The sequence below is a fragment of the Panthera tigris genome, chromosome A1, assembly GCF_018350195.1.
Source record: "Panthera tigris isolate Pti1 chromosome A1, P.tigris_Pti1_mat1.1, whole genome shotgun sequence".
In the NCBI taxonomy this organism is placed as follows: domain Eukaryota; kingdom Metazoa; phylum Chordata; class Mammalia; order Carnivora; family Felidae; genus Panthera; species Panthera tigris.
The window spans coordinates 13,684,127-13,699,545 of record NC_056660.1 but is presented as its reverse complement, the minus strand read 5'-3'; the positions used below and the strand labels follow the sequence as shown (position 1 = coordinate 13,699,545).

General features: G+C 38.9%; 1 protein-coding gene across 8 annotated transcripts in view; it reads right to left on the bottom strand.

Annotated features, from left to right (window-relative positions):
* Nucleotides 1-14,735, bottom strand: part of NBEA (neurobeachin) — a 678,339-nt gene extending 663,604 nt beyond the window's left edge. For 6 of the 8 annotated variants that reach the window (XM_042998658.1, XM_042998776.1, XM_042998897.1 and 3 more), the window contains exon 1: nt 14,442-14,735. In XM_042998658.1, coding sequence (XP_042854592.1) covers nt 14,442-14,735 — 294 coding nt within the window. The remainder of the gene's footprint in view (nt 1-14,441) is intronic. The other 2 variants (XM_042999071.1, XM_042999015.1) reach the window with 1 other exon arrangement.
* Between the last annotated feature and the right edge of the window lie 684 nt (nt 14,736-15,419).

Here is a 15,419-nt window from a genome sequence, read left to right as displayed (position 1 = left end):
GTTGAAAATAAGTGTGCTGGATGCATAACATTATTTTAAGAAATTGACATGGTAAAGCAGTAGCTAAATTAATATAGCATAGTGAAAATAGTTTTTAAATGTTAGTAATCAAAGTATTCATTTAGAAATATTCATTTCCCAAATACAGTACTTACATTTCTTCTTGGTTGGATAAAGTAAATAACAAACATTTTAAAATGTAGGAGCTTCATGCATTAAACCCCATGGTATCTCTCTGAAAATTATCTGTGGAGTTTCAGACATGAGGACAGTTGGGGACACAGCAATTTGGAAATAACATGAACAACAGGTTTTATAGAATACCTGGGAACACTGCAGCTTATGTCTACTCTATTATCCTAGCCTCATGCATATGGCTACAAGGTATCCAAGGGAAAAGTCTGTTTCTTCTAGCAAGAGCTCAACTAAATGGAGATTTAGCAAACTATTTTTTTGTGTGTAGCTCTCCTCGGCTACTTATGAAGCCCAGTTATCTTACCACTCATAGAAATACCTGCCAAGCCAAGCATTAAGGACAACGAACATTATTCAGATGAACATATATGAAATTCATATCCAAATAATTAATTTTTAGTACAAGCAAAATATCAGTATCTTTAATAGGACAATAGTTAATTACACATTTCAAAAAGAAGTCAATGCAATTATTTTTTCTCTATTCACCTTTAGTTTCTCTTCTGAATTATGATACTCTCAAAATAAGTCTCCTTTATCCTCTGCCAGTATGAAACATTCCTTTAATTTTTTTTAAGATTTTATTTTCTGGGGGGCTCCTGGGTGGCTCAGTTGGTCGGGCGTCTGACTCCGGCTCAGGTCACGGTCTCGCAGTTCGTGACTTCAAGTCCCACATTGGGCTCTGTGCTGACAGCTCAGAGCCTGGAGCCTGCTTCAGATTCTGTGTCTCCCCCTCTCTCTGCCCCTCCCCCACTCATGCTCTGTTTCTCTCTCTCTGTCAAAAATAAATAAACATTAAACAAAATTTTTTAAAGGTTTTATTTTTTTTATGTTTATTTTTGAGAGACAGAGTGTGAATGGGGGAGGGGCAGAGAGAGAGAGGGAGGCACAGAATCTGAAACAGGCTCCAGCCTTGAGCTGTCAGCACACAGCCCGAAGCGGGGCTTGAACCTATGAACCATGAGATCATGACCTGAGCTGAAGTTGGACGCTTAACTGACTGAGCCACCCAGGCGCCCCAAGATTTTATTCTTTTTAAGTCATCTCTACCTCCCTTGTGAGGCTTGAACTCATGAACAAGAGATCAGGAGTCACATGCTCTACGGACTAGGCCAGCCAAGCACCCCATTCCTGTATTTTTATATGTTATTCATTATTTATTGAACGCCTACTATGTATACATAATTATTACACAATAGTATAACAAATACTGTTTCTGTCAACAGTCAAAAGAAAGGATAAGTACATAGGAAAAAGATATACCCCCCTATGTCAAAGAGCCAATAGATCAGAAGTCTGGGAGCATGCAAATATGATCCCTACATACATAGAGCTCCTGAAATAATACACTGAATTGGACTCAAATAAATTTTACACCTCCCCTGAGCAAGCCTGAGAGGGGAGAAAAATGTGAACACTCATGGAATAAAAACAGGGGGATTTCTATAAGAAGAATTAACTATAGTTAACATCAGAGGACAAAACTGTGAGGTCCCTCATGACCTGTCTCCTTGTGCAAGCTATCCTCTCTTTGTAGAAACTTTTCCACCCCTACCCCTTTAATCTTGAGAAACAGCTCTTGTCCTTTAAGATCAAGTTCAAAATTACTTAACAATGTGACCTTCCTAGACTCCCCCAGGAAAAAAGTTAGTAGATCCATGGTCACCATGGCATTTTGTTTAAATCTTTGTAATATCACTTTTTACTATTATAATTTATCTGCTTATTTTTCTATTTCCTATGCTGAACCTCTAGTTATTTAAGGTAGGAACTATGTAATTCTTTTTTATATGCCCAATGAGTATCTTTACTCTGGCAACAGAACACTTAAGTTAGGAGGGGCGCCTGGGTGGCTCAGTGGGTTAAGTGTCCAACTCTCGATCTCAGCTCAGGTCATGATCCCACTGAGCCCCGCATGGCACACATGCACTGAGAGCAAAGCCTGCTTGGGGTTCTGTCTTTCCCTCTCTCTGCCCCGTCCCCGCTTGTTCATTCATTCCCTCCCTCTCTCTCTCTCTATCTCTCTCTCTCTCATATAAATAAATAAACTTAAAAAAAAAAAAGAAAGAAAAGAAGAACACTAGGTTAGGATTACTCGTAATTTATTTAACCATCACTTTAAGTATCCAAGCCTGTCTGAGTGAAAAACAAAAACAAAAACAAAAACATCCTTCTGTTTGAAAGTTATAAACTGAAACTACAAATTAGCTGAGCAAAGTGGAACTGCAGGCACCAAGATAAAATGAAAAAAACAAAAAACAAAAAACAAAAAAACCCCAAAACACTGGACTAAGAGGGAATTTAGATGTTAATTCCTAGTCTGTCAACGACCACAGGATCTTAACCTACCTGGTTCTCTTTCCTCGCCTAGTCAAGTGATAGGGTCAGGCTATTCACCAGATGCAAAGACTATAAAATTCCTTACCCATCCCAAACTTAAACTTTCTTTTAATCATAAACGATGCATATATATACCTAAATACCTTTATCTCCCCCACCCTTGAGAAAAATAAAAACTGAATGTTAAAAAAGAAGCACAAATAGAAATTAAAATAACCATAAAAGCCAGTGAAGACAGGATTTATACCCAGGCCAAAAGTGACCAAAACAAGCAAACTATTTCAAAGGTGCAAAAATCCCCATTCAAAAAAAAAGTTCAATAAGCAGCACAAAATTCCAGACTCCATGATAAGTACTCAGGATACCAAGGTGAATAACACAATGTTCTGATCTCAAGGGATTCAGAGTCTCTAGGGCAGTCTGACAGGTAAACAAATATTTAAAACACAATGTGCAAGGGCTGAATTTGAGGGATGTACAAAATGTTATGGGAGAGAAAAGGATGAGAGGCAGAGCTTTTAGGGGGAGATCAGGGAAGGTAGTATGGTCTAAGGAGACAATGAGAACTAAATCTTGGAACATAAGTAGGTGTTCTTTAGACAAAAGATGGAAGAACACGATGTCTTGAGAAATGCAATAATTATTTAACAAGTAACAGTCAATATGGTATAATAAAAGAAACATTTTTCTATTGATGACTTATCCCATAAGATTTTTAAAACAATTTAAATAGTTTAAATTCAAGGACTCTGAAAAGGTAAAGTTATACAGAATTAGTACAAAAATCATGTAAAATAATCTTATGGTATTTTATGATAGAATATTGCTTATATAATTGAAGCTGAAAATACTTCTAAGATACCAGACCTAGCTTAACTTGGAAAGATGCCTTTTAATTTCATTGAAGATTTTATTATTAATGTCAAGATGATAAAATGAGATAATGCATGTCATATGCTTTACATAGTGCTTGGCACATAAGGAGTCAATAAGTAAATGTAAGCTGCTATCACTGTTACCATCATTAAAGGTTTCTTATATTTTTTTACCGTTTATCCATTATGGAGAGACAGAGACAGAGTGTGAATGGGAGGGGGGGGGGGGGAGAGAAAGAGAGAGAGAGAGAGAGAATGAATCAGAAGCAGGCTCCAGGTTCTGATTCTGATTCTGTTCTGAGCTGCCAGAACAGAGCCTGATGCAGGACTTGAACTCATGGACCATGAGATCATGACCTGAGCCGAAGTCAGACACTTAACTGACTGAGCCACACAGGCACCCCAAAGGTTTCTTATATTTTAAAGAACAGCATACTTGGAAATGGAACATCTAGCTTTGAGTCTCATTTCTGCAACAAAACTGCTTTGCAAACTTGGACAAGCCACTTAACTTCAGCCACAGTTTACTTGTTATATTAAAGTAAACTCAATTTCCTTCAGAGGGGTTAGGAGAGAATATTAAAAACATAAGGTATGAAACCAAACCCAATCTATAAATGCCAATTAACTCCCCACAAGTGAAAATTTTTAAGATTACGGTAGAAACACATATACACCATCTTTAAATCAGCTGCAAGTTGTTTCTCTCAGAAAATGAACATATTTGCTGAAGACAAATATATCCATTTACACTTCCATAAAATTTGCTATTAATCAATGTCTGCTCTACTTTAGTAAACTGAGAGAGGAATCCTAATTACTGAAAATTATATTACCTAGACGTAGAATAATTCCTATTATAACTCATTTGTTTTATCCAAGCAAATGATATATGTGGTGGTTCATTTAATTAATACTAATATATAACAAATCTACTCTTTCTACACAAAATAAATATACTTATGCATACTTTTATTCTGGTTCAAAGTAATAAAGTACCAACATTCAGCCTGATGAAAACTAGTTACCATTTATAAAACTATATAACCAATTATTCCCCAAAACTGAAAATAAATAGTTCACAATACAGTTTTTGCTAGAATCACTTTTGTGTACAAACCCACCAAACTGTCCTGCATTCATTGTGATTCCTATAAACAGTTAGTCCTTAGTCCTGGACGAGAAGCGTTCCCTACTACAGAACCAACTCTCTGAGGCTAGCTGGACCTTCCCTTCCTCTGCTACTTAATTCCTAGATTTTTTTAACTACTTCACACTTCCTGCAGCCTTAGTTTCCACATCTATAGAGAAGGAATCATATCTGAATAAGAACTTATTCTGAGGACCAGCTAACACAGTACAATTTCACAAGTGTATTTTAAACAGTAAAGAGATATTAACATATAGGCTAATATTATTTTCCAAAACAACTCATCACAAAATAGTTTTTAATCCCCTAACTTGCCCCTTAGGCTTGTTACTCAAGTAGTCTTCTAAATATTTAAGCTAATACTCCCAGAGGGAGGAATTATTTACCTAGGATCACTATTATGTCCTACTACATCTCCATGTGAAATTTAGCCACGTGAGGGAAGGAAGAAATCAAAGTGATTCCAGGCAAAGGAACTCGTGTTACTTCAGGTCTATTCCTTCCCCAGTTTTCCATCTTCCATACTCAAAATAGGTAACTGAGAAAAAGTACCCCATGAACTGTTAAAGACTATGCCAGGATGCAGAACAGACTCCCCATGTTTCACTAGGAGAACATGATCTGTGAGTACTTGAGATCCCTTCTTTGAGAGGTTCACCAGGTTCAGAAACTCAAAACTAAAAGAATAGAGCTCAGCTTTATTTAAATCATTATCTTTTTTTCTATGATCAGATAATCCACAGACTCAAGATAAGAATTAAAATAACAGTAGTAAGCACTAAATAAACTGTGTACCAAACACTTTACATACATTTATTTCATTTAATCTGTCCAACAACCTTGAGGTAAATACCCTTTTTTACACATAAGGAAACTGAGGCACGTAAATTTTTAATAGCTGTATCGTATTCCACAATATGGATGTAAAGTGATTTATGTAACCTTTTCTTATTCTTGAACATTTAGGTGGTTGCCATTTTTTTTTAATATCATAAAACTACATGTATCCCTCATACTTGTCCACAGGTAATTCTTCCTTAGCCTAAAGAACTAAGGATGACTGAAAGAACCTTTTTTAATTTTTTTTAATGTTTATTCATTTTTGAGAGAGAGAGAGAGCAAGCAGGGAAAGGGCAGAGAGGGAAACACAGAATCCGAAGCAAGCTCCAGGCTCCAAGCTGTCAGCACAGAGCCCGACATGGGGCTTGAACCCACAAACCGTAAGATCATGACCTGAGCCAAAGTTGGACGCTCAACCAATTGAGCCCCAATGACAAGAACCTCTTTAGATCTCTTGATACATATGGTTAAAATGTCATTCAGAACAACTCTAACATTTTACATGCCCTACAACATCATTTAAGATTATTTTAGCATGCCTAGGACACAAGGGTAATTTTCTTTTTAGTCACCTGTTTTTCATTGTATATCACTATTATGTTGTTATTTAGTAAAAATAAATTTCTATATTAATTAGCAATGTATATTGCTTTCTTGAATTACAACAAGTCCATTGCCAAGTTAATATTTTTTGTTTTGTCCTATGATACTTAATATCTAAGGGTTTTTTTTAATTTAATTTAGAATACTGCTCAGGAATCATTGGGGTGTAATGGATAGAAACCTAACTTAAACTGGCTTGAGTAAGACAGGAAATGTATTAGCTTAATGCATTGAAAAGTCTGTGATATAACTGACTTGAAAAGTTCCAAAGATGTCATGGTAATCTATCTCCAGGTTCTAGGTGCTTCTGTGATAGGTCCGTTCTCAAGCATACTCTGCCTTCAAGGCAGATTCCCAAATATAGACTTACATTCTAACATCTTATCAACCGCAATCGTCAGTATCTTTTTTGTTGTTGTTGTTGTTGTTGTTGTTGTTATTTTGGTTTTTTTCTCTGACAGAATTAAGTTACCAAGCTGCTCACATGTGCAACTATATTTTTAACCAAAAGCTGTTACTGATGATCCAGGTCCAGGTTCTGTTTCTGATCCAGGAAAAGAGAAAGGAATCCAGGGAAACCTCAAACCATAGAAGGCAAGAATCAAGAAGGGATGACTCCCCAAAGGAGTGTGAAAAAACTAGAACGGTTAGCAACGGAAAGAATGGATGTTACACAGCCAAAACCAACAGAAAATTGTAACATTCTAGCCCATGGCTGCCCATACACCTTACAAGCTCCCTTCTTTCCATATATGTATAATTTTTAACACCCGTGTTTAACAATGTTACTACCTTAGCCACAGTAGAAACATACTTATCACTTCAAAGGGTTACAAGGTGAGAGGGGTTGGGGAAGAGACAAAGACAATGTCAAGTTGCTGCATCAAGCTACAAGTCTAAAATCTTTGCACTATGAACAAAGATTATTCTTTGGTCAGATCCAAATGTGCATTCTTTTTGGTGGTACCTTATTTTCTGAAAACATATAGCTACATAAATTTAACTATCTCCCTGATACTTAACATACTATGGTAAAAGAACATAAATAATAACTGCCTCTTAGGAGAGTGGTGAAGATAAACCATGGTCACTGATTCAAAGCATAAACCAGACACTACTGGTGAGAGTAGCAAGAATTCCTTACCCTGGCAATGGAGTTCCTTGTTCAGCCAATTTGGATGTACTCAACCCTACTATTCTCAGAAGACCCTGCTTGTCCATTTACCCTCATGGCCTTAGATTTTCCATCTGGCAGCTCTACTGCTTCAGCACTTATTAAACCACTTTCACTTATTAAAACCCAGAACTGCCGTAGAAGGAAAAGAACACAAGTCTTTGTTTACCAGGCTTGAAGTAACCCTAGAAAGTAGTTTTCCTAAAAACTTAGTAAGCTCTTGGTCTATTAACTTCAGTCACCTGAATGAATTAGCATCAAAGCCAGAGATCTTGTCAAGATACAAACAGCTTACCAATCTAGATTTCCATCTTTTCAGTTTCCTAACAATATTCAGTCTCACAGCAACAGACCTCCACAGTAATCATGCCCTTCACCCCCGGCTTAATGATTTTCCTTGAAGCAATGTGAAATGATAACCTGAGTGAGGAGGCATGGCTGTTCTCTCACCTGTTCCCTGGCTGCATCCTCTTTTAAAGCTCTTTAGTAACTGGATTGTTCCTTTGGTCAGGAAGCTGAGAGTATAATGCACTGAGGTGTTTGAGAGAAGCTTATAAAACAGAACTTTAAGTGGTTCTAACTTAAACTCCTGCCAACTTTAGCATGAGGTTAAAATTTTTTTTTTAATTTAAAAAAAGTAGGTTTTTTAAACTTCAAGGTTCTTGATATTCTGATGCTCTGCTATGCATAGCTGCAAGCAGAAAGGGCCTCTCTTACTTGGAAAGACAGCATCTTCTTCCCTCTCTGCTCTCAAGCATGCCAGCGTGCACCAAAGCTAGTTGCTGTCTTATAAAACATTATCAAAGGCCACAAGAAGTGACCAAAACACTCCGGTATCACTAAAGTTACAGCCTCAGTCTTCCATGGGCAAAGGTAACACCAGTGACCATTTAAAACAGCTGTTCTGTAATTCCTTAAAAGGAATTGCTATGGAAAAGCAAAGTCTTCACTGCCTTCATTTCAACATGAAATGTCCCGTTTCCGTTTACTAAAGTCTATGCTAGGGAGGATTCTTTCCATTTACAAGTGACAAAACCCTAATTTAAAATGACTTTAAGCTAATAAGAATAAGAATGAGAAACTTTAAAGGAGAGAATGTATTGGTTAGAAGATAATCCCCACAGGCACAGGGAACTGCAGGGGCTCAAGCATAACCAAGAATATACTTCTCACTCTCTCTTCCTATTTAGTCAAATTCTAATACAGTCACCCACAGGTATAGACTACATCAACCAGTTCAGCATCACCAACAGAAAATTTCAGTGCCAGGTCTTGTGACTGACCCTGTGGCTCCCCTAGAGTTAAGTGTTTATGCCTGAACCAGTCACAGTGATTCTGGCCATGCCTGGGTTATATCCCCAGCCCAGGGAAACCAGCTGAACTAAGAATGGGGGATAGGTGGTTCCTCAAGGGCAACTGCATCCCCCTTACCAAAAAAGGGCAATGGATGGTAGACATCAAAAACAAGAGATGTCCACTATTCCTGGAAATATGACAAATTATAACAATGCTTTTTAATTTCTATCCAATGCATTATTCTTTGCTAATAACATCTTTGTTGTGTGCTTATATATTTGACATACACGTAAATCATTGAAAAGTTTGTATCAGATTCTTCTTCCAATACGCCAGATTAAATAAAATACCATTTACATATGTAGTAAGGCCTACATAACGCATACATATTCAACATGCATTTCTAGTGATAGAACTAGGCAATACACTGACAATGAGTCTAATTGATTTCAGGATGTTGGGACTGCACCCTACTGTTGATCATAATTTCAGAAACTGGTCTTCTACTGCCTATAATGGTGTCTTGCCTACTCAAAATGCACTTAACTTACCCAAGAGCCAAAAATACAAAAAATAAATTCATATCTCCAACTTACAAGGATGTTATATCCAGATAAACCCAACGTTAAGTTTGAAAATTTCAAAAGTCAATAATGCATTTACTACACCTAACATCCAAACATCATTGCTTGGCCTAATCTACCTTAAACATGCTCGGAACACTTCTATTAGCCTACAGGTGGGTAGATCATTTAACACAAAGCCTATTTCTATAATAAAGTGTTGAAAATCTCCTGAAATTTACTGAACACTGTACTCAAAGTACAGGAAAACAAAATAGGTGTATGGGTACATAATGGTGGTCAGCGTATCAGTTGTTCACCCTCATGACCCAGTGGCTGACTGGGGGATGTGACTTGCTGCCCAACATCATGAGAGGATCATATTGCATATCACCATCCCAGGAAAAGATCAAAAGTCTAAGTATGGTTTCTAGTGAGTATCACATTTACACCATTGTAAAGTCAAAAATCGTAACCATCATTTGAGTCGGGGACCTGCCCTCTTGGGGTTCACAGCAGAAGAGGGGAAACACATATAAATAACAACACTAGAGATGATAGGTATATCTCTGTGAAAGGAGACACAGGTTTGCCACTATCCAAAAGTAGAGTGTTCCCATGAAACTTTTCATAAGTTGAAATGGCATAAGGTAAAGAGTATCCCCCACTCTCCAAAAGTTGGCAATAGGCTACTTCACTTTCACAAAAGACCTATTACTAATACAGCAACAGCTTTTTTTTTTGTAAAAGCAAAAATCCTCTTCGGATTTCTTTTGGTTAACAAAAACAGTACTAATACAGGTCTTTCATAAAAGTGAAGGGGCAAAACACCAACTTTTGGAAAGCCGGGGATACTTACATGCTGACGATGCATAAAATATGCACAGTAGAGTCAAAAAATAAGAAACCTATGAAACTGATGCAAACTAGTATTTAAAGTAAATATTCAAAAATGTGAATGACTGAAATTTATGATATAGCACATCTGTAATCCAAAATGGGGGTTGAGTCTGCTAGGACCAAAGCATCTCTCTACACTGTGTTTGGAGAAATCATAGTAGAAAGAAAACTTTGAGATACATTTATTTATTTAACAGCACAGTACTTGCCAAAAACTGACTAGCAATATACAAAATACTTATTTAAAATTAATATACCTTGATCATAACCTGGCTATAAAGTATTTGCTGTTTGAGGTCTTGTTTTTTATTCAAGAATAATTAACATACAGTGTTACATTAGTTTTAAGTGTTCAATATAATGATTCAACAATTCTATACATTTCTCAGTGCTCATCAAGACTGCTTTAGTGTCATTACATGGCTAAATTAATCTTTCTGTGGAAAATCTCAGAACTCTAGAAATGGAAAATTCCAATGTTACCAATGCATTCTTAATTTAACTTCCAATACCCAATAGCAAAAATAAAATATAATTCAAGTTAATATGAAAAAGCTGACATGTCAACATAAATTAATATGCAAAAAATTCCCTTTTAATACAAGTAAATGTGGTTTTGTTAATATTGAGGACTTCCATGATTCTAAGATGCAACTACATATTTTTTAAATAAATTTGGTTCAAATGCAGAACATACCTTTCGTTTGTGAAATTCTAAGTATCTTTAAAGTGAAAATGATTCTGATTATCAAGCTACAAATGAAAAACCTCTAAGAAAGTTACTGTCACATGCAAGTACAAGAGAATAACGTAAAAATTCCCTTTTAACTAAAATACTATGATCCATATGCAAAATCCCCTCCAAGTTTCCAGTACTGCTTTCAATACAATATGCTACTTACATGTAAAAAAAAAAAATTATTTGAGGAATTATTTTCTACAAGTAAAGATACACTGATATTGCACTGTAATTTGTGAAAAAAATTTTTACAAATTAAATGCTATAGAATTATACTACCTAAGACAGCTATTCAAAAAACCCTGGTGTGAATTCTTCCATTAAGTAAATGTCAGTCCTCTATTTTATCTTTTCTAAAACTATGTTTACATTAAAATCTTTGATTAAAAGAAACTTTCATATTAGAAACAAAGAACACATAATATTTACATAGCATTTACTTCAAGGAAAGAAAAACCTTATATAAACACATGTTAAGGATGTTTACAAAGGAAGCATTGGACTAAGCAGTATGCCTGTTTTGTAACTGCAACAGACAACCAAATTCCTTCCTTATCTATAGTTAGACTCTTATACTGCCACATTAAATAATTCTTCCTAAATCCAAAGTTTGATGGTCATCTTCTTTCACAGATAAAGCTACATTACAAAATCCTTGGCAATATATTCTCATTGTAACATTATTTATGAATTAATTTACTCATCTTCCTAATGCTATAAATACAAACATGGAGTGCTATATATTAATGTTTTGAGTTAACAGTATCATTATACAAAATACATTCCTCTACAATAGAAATTACTCATTTTATTTCTCATTACATTGGTGATTCTTCAACAAACTCACAGTCCACTTCAGTAGTGGAAGCAGCTCTATCTTTGGCAAACAAAAGCCAAAAAAGTACAACCATGGCTGTGTAGAAGTCCTATATATCACTGCATGCTTAAACTTTACTCAGCAAAACTTTTAATTCTTTGGGGAAGGCGAGAGAGAAATAGTACCTGAAAACCAAGTATTAGTATTCTCATACCATCTACAGATAAGAAATGTATGTACAGGAAAAATAGAAAGAAAAATATTTTGGCAAAGGTGACTGAGACTGTTTAAGGTAGAAACTGTTTTGTTTTGAAGTTTCATTAGTTCCCCTCCCTTCTTTTCTGTCATAAAGGGCACTGTGATAGAGGTTTCACTATTTCCACCTAGTTTTTTTACTTAATGTTTTAAATTAAGATTGGAAATTTTAAAAACTTATTTTAGAGATAATATTACAAGCGTCCACCTTCTAACTAGTCATTGAATGCTCCACATGGACTTTACTGATTTATTTATTAATAGAATTAAGTTTTGACAATTATTTTTTAACTGCCTATGATTCCAAATTATTTTCAGAACCAGCCTAAATTTTCACATGACATTTTCATTATGAGTATATTAGAAAGATAAAGCCCTAAACTTAGAGTTCAGGAAATATTACCCTTCAAGTAACCAATCTGAATTCCACAATCAATATAATTAACAACTTAATAGTAAATAACTCCTTTTGTCTTTCATCCTTTCCCCAGAAGTTTCCATTTAAGGACTTCTTGCATTCTTTAAATATGTACAAGGAAATTTTAAACCTAACCTTTTTTATGCCAAGATCAATGCAGTTACAAGGTCTTATGTGGATTTGGGGACATAACATTTCAGTATTAACCTTATTTCCGATTACTCTAATCAAGCTTAACAGTAAAGTTAATTTCTAACATAATGTTTGCATACTGAAACTTCACGCCAGATTTTCACTGCACTGTACAAGAGTTAAATTTCTTTTTTATCTCAAAAGAAGTGCTTCACTTCCTTTCTTAACCTACTGTATATCTATAGAACCCCATCTGTTAAGAACTGATCTGGCATACATCATTACTGCTGCAGAGTCTGAACTGGTTACACATTCCAATCAGTTTCCAGCTTGTGAGAGCTCTATTGCCTCTTTCCATGTCAAAATGTATTAAGCATAGAAATACTTATTAAAATAACCCAATACCACATAATCTAAATAAAAATGATACTGATTAGGTGAAAACCGGGGGGGGGGGGGGGGGGAGGAATTTAAATGTGTCCTTTCAAATTTTTAAAAATACAATACCTGCTAACATTCTAACATGTTTTGAGATTTCATCTTATTTTAAGAAAAGGCAAGTTACTGACCTCCTATTCGCAGCTAGTTAAAATTAAAACTCCCAAGAAACAATATTTCTATTACTGTTTTGAAAAGAATTTGGTTATATCAACGTGGTGACATTTCCCCAAACTTACATTGACTTTTGTGGTGATTTATTTGAAGGTACACAGAAATAGAAAGCGGTGTATTCTATTTAAACAGTAATAAATATAACAAAGACATATTCTCCTATCTTTGATTTGATGTACTAGCAAAAAAAAAAAAAAAAAAAAAAAAGAAAGAAAAGAAAGGAAAAAAAAACACTTCAACTTTTCTGTGAATTTAAGAGGTTCATAAACCACAAACATTAATCCATGTCTCAGGGCACCAGTGCTGCAGCTTTCTTTCAGTTTTCCAATAGATCAAATAAAAATAATTGCTTGGCTAAAAAATCAGACTACATGGGTGTTATAAAATCCCCCTGCAAGCATATTTTTATATTCCTGTGACTCCACACCAAATACAATAGTCAACTGATCGCTCCATTTAAGCCTTGTCTTCCAAAATCCTACCTTACGTGTGTCAAAGACTAGATATTGCAGAGGAAACTGTTTTTAAAAGCTTTGCTGCAGCAAAAACTGCATTTGCAAAACATTAAAAATGAACTACTCTTTAATTATCTGCAATTTATGATTCTCCTCTCTTTATTTCTTCCCATTTCTTCCCCTGACATCTTGAACGCTTCGTAGGCTCTCCGTAGATAGCGCAAAACATTAAGTCATACACAGTTCTGCAGTAACTCTTTCTTATCATGAAACAAACCAACACCTTTCCTTTGGTCTTTATCCACATGCCACGCTCTCGGAAGGCAACCATAGAAACCAACCTGTATGATTTGGTGCCCTCACATCTTAACACCTTGTGTGCACACACACACACACACACAAATGACTAACAGGTCAGCATATTCAGGGCAATATTACAAAGAAAGAAGGCTGCCTAAAAAGAGATGGGGCGCGGGGGGGGGGGGGGGGGGGGTAGATACTGCTACAACACTCTCCATCATAACCATAACCTCTGAATATATTTAAAGGCAGATGCAAAACTGCATCATTTCCCTCATTCGAAAACATCACAGCCCAGCTGCTCAAGTTAGAGCTAATGCGCTTCTCACATTTCAGTAGCACGGGGGAAATTAGGCTCTAGGGACAAGGCTTTCATCCTCGGAGAGCGACACCACGGACAATTAAGAGTGTAGAAAAAAGAACCCCGGAGAGCAAGGAGGTCTCCTCTCCCCCCAACTAAACTCTCAAGTCGACCCAAACCCTGCACAAGGAATGATTTCTACTCATAGGAGAAGTGATGGTAAGCGGTGTTAACTTGGGCACCGCACTCAGGTGGCAGGAGAGGACCAGAGGAGAGCGGGGAGGTGGCGTGGCTACGGCTGCGCGCAAGCAGGTCACCCGCTGGGCAATACCCGCCCGACGATCGGTGCTCCCAGGGACGCGCTGCGTGTGCGACCCCATGGGTGGAGGTGTGGGAGCGCGAGGCTGGGGGGGGGGGTGGGGGGGGGGAGGCTATGGGGGCTGGGAGGCAGATGGAGAGCACGCCTTTTCCCTTACCAGGTTGAGCACCGTCTCCACGATGTCCCTGTTGCTGACCTCTCCGACCTGTATGAGTCCAATCAACACTGCGAATTTCATCCGGATGTTGCGGATCGGCACGGAAGGGTTAATCATCCCCGCGGGCAGCACCACCGAGCCGGAGCCGGACGCCCCCCTCAGCTCCCCCATCCCGCTGCCCCCGCCGCCGCCGCCGCCGCCGCCCCCGCCGCCTCCGCCTCCGGCCCCGACGGCGATGAGCCCCACGGGCTGAGGCTCGAGCCCCGGGCCCGGGCCCGGCTTCTCGCTCGCCATTTGCCCCCCTCCTGGGGAGAAGGGAAGAGCAGAGGCGCTGCCTCCGCCGGTACCGTTATACCTGCCTCGGCCCCCGCCCCCCGGCCGTCGCCTCGGAGCCCCAGCATCCACCAGCGCCGCGGCGCCGGGCCCGCTCCCGCCTGCGCGTCCGCCCGGCCCGCTCCGGCGCCCTCCCCGGCGGAGGCGGCGGGTTATTCCCAGGCTTATTCCCGGCGGTGGCTGCGCCGCTAACCGCTGCCCGGCGAGCGGCAGTGCCCGCCCAGCAGCTGGAGCGCGGCTGCCGCCGCCGCTGCCGCTGCCTCCTCTCTCTCCCCCTCCCGGTCCGTCCGGCCCGGCCCGCCCCCCGCGGAGATGCGGCCGCCGCTCCGAGAAGCTCCGGGGCGCGAGCGGCTGGCCAGCACGCTGGCCGGTGCGGAAGCTCAGGCTGTGGCCGACGCTACTGACGCTGCCGCTGCCGCCGCTACGGGCGCCACTGTTGTTGTGAAGCCCCGACGCCGCCGCTCACTCCGCCATGTTGCCGCCCCCTGCCTGCGGTAGCGGCCACTGCGCCTGCGCAGAGCCTCCGGGGGCGGAGCCCTCGGAGCACCCCCTCTTTTGCCCTGCCCTCCTTCTCTTTCCACCCACCCACCCCGCCACCCCTCGTTCCTCCCCCAACCACCCTGAACGGATAGACAGGTGAGCAGG